Source organism: Passer montanus, unplaced genomic scaffold, assembly GCF_014805655.1.
Source record: "Passer montanus isolate IOZ18808 unplaced genomic scaffold, ASM1480565v1 scaffold86, whole genome shotgun sequence".
In the NCBI taxonomy this organism is placed as follows: Eukaryota; Metazoa; Chordata; class Aves; order Passeriformes; family Passeridae; genus Passer; species Passer montanus.
This window is the reverse complement of record NW_024373923.1, coordinates 773,453-785,065: the sequence shown is the minus strand read 5'-3', so window position 1 is coordinate 785,065 and position 11,613 is coordinate 773,453. Positions and strand designations below refer to the sequence as shown.

Here is an 11,613-nt window from a genome sequence, read left to right as displayed (position 1 = left end):
GGTCTGGGGCTGAGCCAGCATTCCTGCCGTGCTGGAGGTGTCTCACACCTGGGGCAGACAGAAGTGGCCTTACACTCCCCATCCTCGCCTGGGGGCTCGGCTTCTCATCCCACATTCCCTGTGGCAGGAGCTTGGGCTGCCCCTGTGGATGGTCCTTGAGTCCCTGCGGCAGTCTCTGGCTCACTGAAGACTCTCTGTGAGTCCCTCTGGGCAGTCCCTGTGTCCCCATGGATGGTCTGTATGTCCCTGTGGATGATCTCTGGGTCCCTACAGGGGACCCTGCTCATCCATGGAGCCTCTGTCAGTCCCTATGGACAATCTGTGTGTCCCTAAGGCTGGCTTCTGCGTCCCTACAGCAGATCCCACTCACCTGGGGATGGCCTGAGGGGTCCCCACAGTGCCCATGGACACTTGGTGAGTCCCTGAGGATCCTCTGGGTGTCCCCATGGATGGCCTGTCAGTTCCCATGGCTGCTCTGTGGGTCCCTATGGATACTCTGTGTCCCTATGGATGGCCTGTGGGTCCCCATGGATGCTTTCTCTGTCCCCATGAATGCTTTGTGTGACCCCATGGGTGCTCTGAGTGTCTCCATGGATGTCAGTGTCCACATGGAGTGTCTGTCTGTCCCCATGAGTGTCTGTGTGTCCCTATGGAGTGTCTGTGTCTCCGCATGGAGTGTCTGTCTGTCCCTATGGAGTGTCTGTCTGTCCCCATGTAGTGTCTGTGTGTCCCTGCGGAGTTTCTATGTGTCCCAATAGAATGTCTGTGTGTCCCTATGGAGTGTCCGTGTGTCCCCATGAATGTTTTTCTGTCCCCATAGGGAGTCCGTGTGTCCCTATGGAGTGTCTGTGTGTCCCCATGGAGTGTCTGTGTGTCCCCATGAGTGTCTGTGTGTCCCCATGCAGTGTCTATCTGTCCCTATGCAGTGTCTGTGTGTCCCTATGGAGTGTCTGTCTGTCCCTATGCAGTGTCTGTGTTTCCCTATGGAGTGTATGTCTGTCTGTCCCCACGGAGTGTCTGTGTGTCTGTCTGTCCCCATGCAGTGCCTGGTGTCCCTACGGAGTGTCTGTCTGTCCCCATGAGTGTCTATGTGTCCCCATAAGTGTCTGTCTGTCCCTACGCAGTGTCTGTGTTTCCCTATGGAGTGTCTGTCTGTGTGTCCCCACGGAGTGTCTGTGTGTCTGTCTGTCCCCATGCAGTGCCTGTGTGTTCCCATGGAGTGCCTGTGTGTCTGTCTGTCCCCATGCAGTGTCTGTGTGTTCCCACGGAGTGTCTGTGTGTCTGTCTGTCCCCATGCAGTGCCTGTGTGTTCCCACGGAGTGCCTGTGTGTCTGTGTGTCCCCATGCAGTGTCTGCGTGTTCCCACAGAGTGTCTGTGTGTCTGTTCCTATGCAGTGTCTGTCTGTCCCCATAGGGAGTCTGTGTGTCGGTCTGTCCCCATGCAGTGTCTGTGTGTTCCCACAGAGTGTCTGTGTGTCTGTGTGTCCCCATGCAGTGTCTGTGTGTTCCCATGGAGTGTCTGTCTGTCCCCATAGGGAGTCTGTGTGTCCCCACGGAGGGAGTGTCTGTGTGTCGGTCTGTCCCCATAGAGTATGTGTGTGTGTGTGTGTGTGTGTGTGTGTGTCTGTCTGTCTGTCTGTCGGCCGTGCGGCCCCCGCGCCGCGCCCGCTCCCGCCCCAAGGTACCGCAGCCGGGGGGGCGAGGGGCGAGCTCCGCGGCCGCTGGGGCGGGGGAGCGACCCGCGGGTGGGGGCGGCCGCGCCAGGCCGTGTTTACATCCGTGTTTGTGCGGCCTCTAATGGTGGAGGGTGGGGGAGCGTGTGTGGGTGATGTTGTTGTGTTTTTTTTTTTCGTTTTTCTTCCGTAAAAATATTCCTGTTCTGCACTCCGTGCCCATGGGTTTGTAGTGTTGGCCAGGCGTGTGAGGGTGGTGACAGGCCTTGTGCTGTAGCAGGATGTAAACAAGGTTTTTATTTTGTTGTGGTGCGGCCTCCGCGGGGCTGCTGGGTCCTGTGGGAGCGTGCAGCGGTGGAATTACCCGAATTTACAGTGTTTCACTGCCAGGGCCTGCAGGGGCTCCAGGAGAGCTGCCCAGGGACTGGGGACAAGGCCTGCAGGGACAGCACACAGGCCATGGCTGCCACTGCCACAGGGCAGGCACACATTTTGGGATGTTGGGCAGGAATTGGTGGCTGGGAGGGTGGGCAGGCCCTGGCCCAGGGTGCCCAGAGCAGCTGTGGCTGCCCCTGGATCCCTGGCAGTGCCCAAGGATAGAGCTTGGAGCAGCCTGGGACAGTGGAAGTTGTCCCTGCCCATGGCAGGGGGTGGAGTGAGATGGGATTTATGTTCCTTCCTAACCCAAATAATTCTGTGATTCTGTGATACTCCATCTTGTCTGCGTTTGCCTTTGAAATGAGAACATGATGCTGTGTGTGACACGTGATAGTGCTGCTTCTTCATAAGTTGGTGCTGCAGTTTTTAAGTATCACTATTTCTAGGTTTTTATCCTATTTTGAGTGTGTTCCTTGTTCGTGATATTAGTACTGACAGCTTTCTGAGGGCTTTATTTTCTTTATACAGAGTGTTTATGGAAATGATCTGAACTACCTGACATAGTGGAAATGTTTTCCTTGATTTCTTGACCTCTTTCTTGTTGTCCCTATGGACAACCATATAGAGCAAGGACATTGAAATCATGACTGTCAAAGCTCTTTGAAAACACTGAATTAATTGACCAGTGTTCTGTAAAACCAGGGTTAAATCTAAGTGTCAGGTGTGTGTGGGTGTGCTTCCTGAATGGAAGGCAAGTAAAGATTGCAGGGAAGAGCAATCCCAGAAGAATTACTGTGTCGTTGTTTTGGTTTTGATTCAGCCCCCTGGCGTGTGCAAGGCAGTCAGACCTTCAAACTGCTGCCTGAGAGAACTGGCTCCCTGCAGGAAGGTGGTGAGTCATGGATGACACTGCTGTTTCATTAGGGACATGTGTGTGGTGACTCCAGTCCCCAGCCGTCCCTTCCAGGTGAAATTCACCGGGAAACAATTCACTGCAGGTGTCACATGTGAGAACCCCGAATTCTCCAGTGCTGCACATGACCCATTTCTGGTGTTTTTGTTGCTATTACTGTGCTCACCCCTGTTAATACCCGCGTGTGCTTGAGGATGCAGTTTGTGGGTCAGTCACGTTAAGGACTTTTCCATTCCCATGCCACAGAAAAAGCTGTAGTGTAATCCTTTGAAAAGCTGGAATTCTTGTGAGCTGAGGGAGAGGCTGGCTCAGCTGCAGAGCTGCCAAGTGGTGGAATGGAGCCCAGGGCTTTCTGACAATAGCAGCCCCAAAGTTAAACTTGAGCAGCACCAGCAGCACAAGGCACGGGGCAAGGCTGATGAGCATTTTCCCATCCCTGGGAGTGTCCCAGGCCAGGCTGGACAGGGCTTGGAGTGACCTGGTCTTGTGCAAGTGTCCCTGCCTATGGAAAGGATTGGAATGAGATGGTCTTTAAGGTCTCTTCCAACCCAAACCATTCTGGGGTTCTGCTTAAGCAGAATTTTCCTCTGTGTTAGTTCAGAACTTGACTGCTCTCATTGTTTTTCAGATGAAATCTCTTTTAATGATGATGCCATTTTTTTTGCCTAGGAAAGTAAGAACTGAAAGGGACATAAATTTTAAAAACAGCTGTGTCTGGGAGGGATGCAGGCTGATACTGAGAGATAAAGGGAGTTTATTCTGTGTGAGGACAGCAAGAGGAAACGTTGAGATTGTAGAGGGGAGAGGACCAGGATGTGTTTGTGAAGTGTGTGGATCAATACACTGTATAAACATGATTTAGTGATACAGTATCCTGTGGAAGTTATTGATTTTGAGGTAATTGTCAGGAGATGTTATTATGACAAGTCCTGGCTTAAAGAATTGCACTGATGTATTTTTAGCCTCTCACCTGCAGCTTTAGCTAGTGAGTCAGAGCTTTTTTGTGAAGTGTTTACAGGTTTTAGTACACCAGAAAACAGTATGAAAGGCAAGCCAGAATAATTCATTTTTTTAGTAAAGGACGTGTGACCATATGTTCAGAGTAAAATTGGTCTTGAGATCAAGGTGAGCTAATGCCTTGATTTGAGCTGTTTTCATTTATGCTTTCTCTTAAGGCAAAAACATTCAGATGTTTAGTAAAAATAAGTGTGATACTGTAAGCAAGTTTCCAAAACTGTCGTCTTTTTCCTATTATTATTTCCCCAAATTAAAAGCTTGTACTCATTTCACCTGTGTTGATTGTTACGTTATCTGGGTCATCCAAAACTGGAGCACTGTGACCTAACTCCTCATTTTTGCTCCTCACACAATGCTAGGTCTACACAATTCGCAGACTGGCTAATCGCTTTGCCAATTTTTTGTTTTACAAGTTGGCAAATGATTTACAGGTTATCAAAATCTTAGTTAATTTCCTATGCTGTGGTTTTGGGAAGGAAGCGAATCTACACCTTAGATTAGGTTTATGGGAATTATTTAGCCTCAAACTAATTGTAATTTTAAATTGATTTACAGTTTTTATGGCACTGTTAAGTTTTTCTATGTCTCTAGTGTGTATTGCCTGCTAAAACAGGTATTTCAGTAATTGTTTAGATGTTACCATGATTTTAGAGTACAACTAAGGGTTGCATTCCAGACTTGTTTTGTTCTGAAATTACTGTTTTGAAAATATTTTTCCAGTCACTAAAATATTCTGTAAAACTGAAGGTGGATCTGGATCACAGAGTAACTTTTGAGTTAGGAGAACTCAACTTTTTTTTTTTTTTGTCCATAGGTGAAATTGAGTAACTCTTCTTAGGTGTCAGGGACCTGTTATGTTGATTATTTTCTGTGTTGATGAAACAGTCTGTCCTGTGATATTTATAGATTTTTGCTTAGAAGTGCTGAAGCCTTGTGCAAGAGCACAAAACCACACACTGGCAGACAGTCTTCATAGGGCAGCTAAAGACCAGAAATTTGTTTGGTATATTTGTTTTTATGTTTAATAAATAATTAAATAATAAAAATTAAATTTATGAAAATTAGTATGTTTAAAAGGGCTTTTGGAGTCATAACGCTGACAAATACTACTTTTGGTGTTGGTGGGATTTGGGATGCAAGATGAAGAGATTCACTTGGCAGTGACACTGTTAATTTTTTGTTTTCCTTAGGAAAAAAAGAAGAAAAGTAGTGAGGAGCCCCGGGTACAAGAGCCTGATGATGTTTTCCTGCCTCCTGTGGCAGAAGGGTCTTCTCAAGCTGGGAGAGAGCAAGTGGAACATCCTGGAGAATTCACAGAAATTCAGCTCAGAGATGAAGTAGACAGCAGGAGAACTGTAAATGATGTGTCTGACATCCCCCAAAGTCGTTTATCTTCAGCAAATGAAGGGGCTCTGGCAGTGACTCTGGAGCCTCCCAAAGATGCAGAAGAGGTCACAGCTGATCCTTCCCAGCAGGAATGTGTGGAGGATATTGAGAAGAGCAAGCTGGACAAACCTCAGAGCCCTGTGGAGGCCGTTGCTAGCGGATCTAGAAATTCTGATCTATTGAGCAGTACCTTTCAGTCCAGTGCTGCTCCCCCTCTGTCAGTGATGGGCTTTGTACAGGGCAGAAGAGCTGAAAACAGACAAGACTTCAGAGATCCTCTCTCCTGCTCTTCAGAGAAACTTCCTCTCAGCTCCTCGCAGCGCTCTGAGAAATCCAAGGCGCGTGTTCCGCGGCCGGTTTATCCAGACCTGTCCTTGGAGCTGTCCTACGAGAAGCCCACCATCATGGCAGTGAAGCCCCTGCTGCACCACGAGAGGCTGTACCCAGAGCTGCCCTCCGAGCCAGAGCTGGTGCCGTTCACCAGGGAGCAGCTGAAGATCTTTGAGCCCTGCTCGTGGCTGGAGAACGTCGACTCCTATGCCGAGGAATTTGAGAGTGTGGCTCACCAGGACAGGCACGAGTTCTACGAGCTGCTCCTCAACTACATGCGCTGCAGGAAGCAGCTGCTGTTGGCTGAGGCAGAGCTGCAGGCCATGACAACAGACTGCCAAAATGTGAAGGGGAGATTATGGACTTTCAAGGAGCAGCAGAAAACTGTGCAGGTGCTGTTGCTGAAGCTACTTTTGAACCCAGACTATTTGGAAATTAACTTTACTTGCCAGGTTTATCATAGTTAAGGTGTTTTGTTGTAAAAGCATCACAGAATGTTAAGGGTTGGAGAGGACTTTAAAATCATCTAATCCCAACCCTGCTTTCTATGGGCAGGGACAACTCCCACTAGACCAGGTTGTTCAAGGCCTTATCCAGCCTGGCTTTGAGCACTGCCAGGACTGGGGGAACCTTCCTGGGCAGCCTGTGCCAGTGTCTCACCACGCTCACAGTAAAGACTTTTTTTTTTCCTAATATTTAACCTAAATGTCCCCTTGTTTCAGTTTAATCTCTTTAGTCCTTGTCCTGTACAGTTCCTGATGAAGAATCCCTGTCCAGCTTCCCTGTAGGCCCCTTCCAGATACTGAAATGTGCTGTGAGGTCTCTGCACTCCTCCAGACTGAACTTTCTCAGCCTGTCTTCATAGGGAAGCTGCTCCAGTCCCCTTACCAACTTCTTTGCTTCCTTTGGACTTCCTCTGGCTCTAACAGTTCCATGCCCAAAGATTATTGCCTTTGCTTTCTGTCTCTCCACTGACCCCCAGTACTTCAGAATATCATCCTTTTGAAATTTAAGACAGTTTGTTGTTTGATTTTTAACCTCTGTGTGCAGGGCAGTGGGATATATGTTGTTGATTTCTTTTGGGGTCAGGAAGGACGAGCTGTGTACACCCAGCTCTGTCTGTGGTGTCAGGTGAAATTTCACAGCACTCCAAGCAGATGTGGGGGACAGTGGTGGAGTGACTGGAGCAGTGATGTCCCACCTGGCCTGCTGCCAGCTGTAGGGACAGTTTCCATTGATGTCATTCCTGCTGCAGGGAGCTCGAGTTGTGCTCAGGAGCAGCCCCATAGCTCAGCTCATATTAGTGCCCTCCACTTGCAGTGTCTTGTTCCATAAGTGTAGCAGTGGTTTTTCTTACCTCCAGAATGGGCATGGTACTCTGTAACATTTTTGTCTGCAAACCACAGGGGTTTATGGAGCTCTTTGGGGCACACATCAGAAAAGTTTTCCCCCAGACTCCTGTGACACTTGCCTTTGGAGCTCAGCATTACAGTGGGAGTGAATGAAATCGTTCTGATCCTGTTTGTAGCCCACACATCATCCAAATTGTCCAAAGATGCTGAACACCTATGCATAGAGTAGATTTTACTCTTTCTGTGAGTGCAGTTCATCAGAGTTGAGGAACTGAACACATCTGAATTCTTTCCTTTTTCTTTGGGAATAACACCAAGCCTTGCTGTATTCTAAGGTTTGCAGTGATCATTTTCTGTACCAAAAGCAATTTTGGCTTCACTCTTGCATCTTCTGAGGTCCTCATAGAGTTGTGTAAGATTGATACTTGCTTTATTTCATCCCAATTCACTATATATTTATTGTGTGTGCAGAATGATTGTTGTCTTTATATCAATTTTAAAAGTCTTACTCTACTAATTTAGGAAACACAGGGATGCTTTCAAGGTAAGCTTTCACAGTGATGGTTCTTAGGAACGTTTCCGGATTGCATAAAAGATTAACAGGAATGTTATTTATATTAGGAATAGCAAGAATGTTATTTATTGTACTTTTCTTGTGCTGAAGAAGTAGAGATGAGGCAGATGAAAACATTTTAAACATGCAGTAGGGAATTGCTGCAAATTATTAGTCCTGGGAGTTTGGGAAATATTTATCTTGTTTCAGTGAATGTTTCAGCTTTAAAATAGCAGGTCCAAATATATATGGAAATCTGTAAACTAAGAAGCAGGTGTGCTCACTGGGAGTGAGACACCTGGTTTTGTTCACATCTCTCAGTGCTGCAGAAGCTGTTACTTCTGGCTGTTTCCAAACCTGAGTTACTGAGGGTTTGTGAAATATTTTTTCTTCAGAAGTCAAGGATATGAATCTTCAGTGATTGGTACCTCTAAAAAGCACATAGGATATTGCCAAATATTTGTCTTTTCCATTTATGAAACCTCCCACTTTATGAAGGCCTTGAAATCTGTTTGAGAGAGGGTTATATCACGATTGATTTCAGTTAGGGTGACCCAACAAAATGTCAGAACTACTGACTTAAAATATTTGTTCTCTTTTCAGGGTGTGTGTGCAGATCAGTGCAAGGTGACGGGCCACCACCGCTACCAGACAGTGGAGCTGAACGAGGGCGTGCTGGGGGAGCTGAAGAAGCTGTTTGAGGCCAAAGCAGAGCACGTGCACCAGACCCTGGCCCTGCACTCCTACACTTCGGTGCTGTCCCGCTTGCAAGTGGAGTCCTATGTTTACAGGCTGCTCAGCAGCTCGTCCCTGCTGAGATCTGTGGCCCTGCAGCAGCAGGAACAAGGTGTGTTTGCTGGTCTGGGCAGCTCCCAGTCCTGGTCAGGGTGCCCAGCACCTTGTGTGGCTGCAGTTTCAGGCTCTTGTGGTGGAATTTGTGTGCCAGAGTGTTTCTCCTGTGTTACAAAAAACTGTTAGTCTTATGTAGGGATCAGTAAAAGTTTTTTCTCACAGGAAAATTTCCAATTCCCTTAACTTTTCACCTGGGCAGTAAAAGCTGAATGCAGGAGTGACTTCGGCTCTCTGGGCTACAGACTGACACTGATTACTGTACAGGAACACTCTGTGGGTGGGACACCCAAATTCCCAATGTTTTGTTGTCCAAGACAATTTCTAACATAGTTCTTTGTCCCAATTCTAAAATGACCTGGATGTTTTTCCTTCTTTACTTTCTATTGGAAGGCGTTTGAAATCTTAAGCTCTTAATATTTAGAATTATATTTTTGGTTTTCATTCTGAGTTTTGTGTTTGAGTTCGTGCCAATATAGTCTTGTAGCTAAAGTACTTTTTCTCCTCCTGGCCCAGATATTTTTCTTTCTTATTGCTTCTCCCTTTGCACTCCACCTCCCAGATAGTTTATGTGCTTGGTAAATGGTGATTTTTACAAAGCTGGTGTTGAGGGAAGGCCTTTTGTGAGAGTAACCATAGTATATTCTTCTTATAATTAGTGTCCAGAGCTTAATTATAAGATTTAACAAAGTACTCCAAGTATTCTCTTCTGACAGATTTAGCAGGCAGCTGTGTTGAAATTTTTTGGTGTGTGCAGATAGAGAGAGTAGTTTTATATGCAGCCCCAAACCCATTGTTCATGCTGCTACTTCATGTCAAAGCTTCATTAATTCTGTTTTTGATTTACAGTTTCAAAGCAGTCAGAAAATCTGTCTTCAGACTTGAGCCACTTGAAGGAATGTATCAGTGTCCTTTTCAGCTTCACTCGCAGGGTTATTGAAGATCCTCAGTTTCACAGTGACCTTCTCATGTGGCTGCAGAGACTGGTGAGGGAGTAGACATGGAATATCTGATCCAACACACAGGATGAACTTGGGAATAATTTCTGGAAGTGTTACTGTTTTGCTTCCTGTCTCGTGGGCAATGTTTTTTTTGGTGGGGCTTGTTCCACTTGAGGAACAGAATCTCTGAGGATATCTTTAGAATTGGTTCCCTTGTCTGATAAAGTCAAGCAGCATTAGTGAGGACAGGCACCTAAGCAGCCAATACTACTCACAGTGAACTTAATAATACTCATTGTGCTTTTACTTATTTTGAAACTAGAGCTGTTCAGACTTGCCATGTTGAAGAAACCTTTGTTCTTGCCAATTTTCTAAATAAATTAGATTTTAATGCCGTTGTAGAAAAAATAGTTACTTTACGCCAAAAAAAATGGTTTGTGGCTCATAAGGCAAGCAAACAGATTTTAAATATTGTTCTCCTGTAACATGCTCTGAAAATTCAGGTTTGTTAGGGTGAGAGATGAACATTATTACTCTAGTTAGCAAGACTGTAAGGAAATGAACTTCAAAACTATTTACTTGATTTCAATATGCTTCCCTCTAGGTGTCTGTGCTGCAGAGAATTGGCTGCCCAGGTGACCATCTCTTCCTCTTCAACCACATCCTTCGGTGTCCAGCTGGCATCAGCGAGTGGGCTTGTCCGTTCATTCAGGTGTGAATGTTTAATTCTTTACTGTCAGCAGGTTGGAGTGGGGGTGGCATGGTGGGTAGGAGAGTGTCTTGTGCCTGCTTAATCCCTCATGACCCACACTGCCTTTCCTGATGTGTGGAATCATGGTGGCACTGAGGGGTTTGTCAGGGAATGCGTTTTTCCACGTTAGGCCAACCATGTGCAGGTTGACAGGGGAACACACTTCACTCTTGACTGGAGAGATTCCCTGAAAGGGAGTCAAGGCCTTATGCACAAGGTTTTGGGAGTGTTCTCCAACACTCCCCAGCATATTTAGACTTGAAGCAGCAGCTGTATATGAAAAGTGAGATTGAAGTCAGCTCTGTGCTGTGCAAGGGATCAGGAGAACACACTTTTTTATATCCTATACATTGAAGTGGGACTGGTTTCCCTTGAAAGTTCAGGGACAAAGGATTCACTTCGTCTAGGTCAGAAGGAGTGTGAATGTATATCCAAAGGTACCATGGTGTTCTTCCAAAGAACATATTTTCTCTTCTAAGAGGAGAAAATATTGGAAATCTAGTCACAGGAAAATTACACTAACAGGAAAGGCAAACAATGCAATACAAGTATAGAATAGAATAAATTAGCTTGGGGAAGACCCTTAATGTCATTGAGTCCAATTAACCTAATGTGGTAGGATTTTGTCTTCCCCTGTGCTCAGTGTCTGAATTACCCCCTGGTGCCCAGACCTACATGTGGCACAAAGAGAGTCATGTGGCACACAGTATATTTTTTTTTTTTGGTGGAGCTTTTGATCTGGGTTTTTCCCCTCCCACTCCTCCTTTAATTTTTCTAAGTAATTCTTTTGGACAAGATTCAATATTTTGCCATAGCAATACTTTTTTCAGAGTGTGGATGCTGTCTTTTATGGATTCTTCGAAGTCTTAACAAAAAGCTAGTGAGAAATGTGAATTTTTCTGCTGAGAATAACTTGTTCTTTGCTTATTTACATTTACTTAGATTTTTGCATTTAATTTCAGATCAAAGTCTTGGGTAACCCATCAGGTGTCTTTCATTTCATGCAATCTCTTGCCTTGCTTATGTCTCCTGTCAAGTAAGTATGAGCATGATTTTATAAGTATGTTCTGATTATCTAAGAGTAGAAGACACAACATACAGTCTGCTTGTAAAACTCAGAAAGTTCATTGCAGGCAAAGTCATGAAAGTGGGCACAAATAGATTCACAGTTTAATTCAAGCTCCTTTTACTCATTCATTTTAAAATTCAGCCTTGGCAGTACCTCCTTGTGCTGTACACAGTATGATGCAGCTTTCTTTCAGCTGTGAAATAGCTTGTGAAGACTGACAAACCCACACATTTTGTTGCTGTGGCTTCTGAAAAACCTCTCGCTTTGCAACATGGCCTGTTTTCTATACTGTCTCTGCAATAGAATCCCCCCAGTAAAGGTGTTGAGATGGTGTACACACTGATTGGATGTCTTGATATGTTTATCATCCTTTTTAAAAATAATTTAAAATCTAGTAGGGC

The 11,613-nt window shown here is 45.6% G+C and overlaps 1 protein-coding gene across 1 annotated transcript in view; it reads left to right on the top strand.

The window, feature by feature from the left end:
• Positions 1 to 1,636: 1,636 nt before the first annotated feature.
• Positions 1,637 to 11,613, top strand: part of EPG5 (ectopic P-granules autophagy protein 5 homolog) — a gene marked incomplete at its 5' end in the record, with an annotated part of 54,789 nt that continues 44,812 nt past the window's right edge. Inside the window, 6 exons of the mRNA XM_039733350.1 lie at positions 1,637 to 1,681; positions 5,172 to 6,089; positions 8,206 to 8,449; positions 9,301 to 9,437; positions 9,997 to 10,104; positions 11,106 to 11,179. Coding sequence (XP_039589284.1) covers positions 1,637 to 1,681; positions 5,172 to 6,089; positions 8,206 to 8,449; positions 9,301 to 9,437; positions 9,997 to 10,104; positions 11,106 to 11,179 — 1,526 coding nt within the window. The remainder of the gene's footprint in view (positions 1,682 to 5,171; positions 6,090 to 8,205; positions 8,450 to 9,300; positions 9,438 to 9,996; positions 10,105 to 11,105; positions 11,180 to 11,613) is intronic.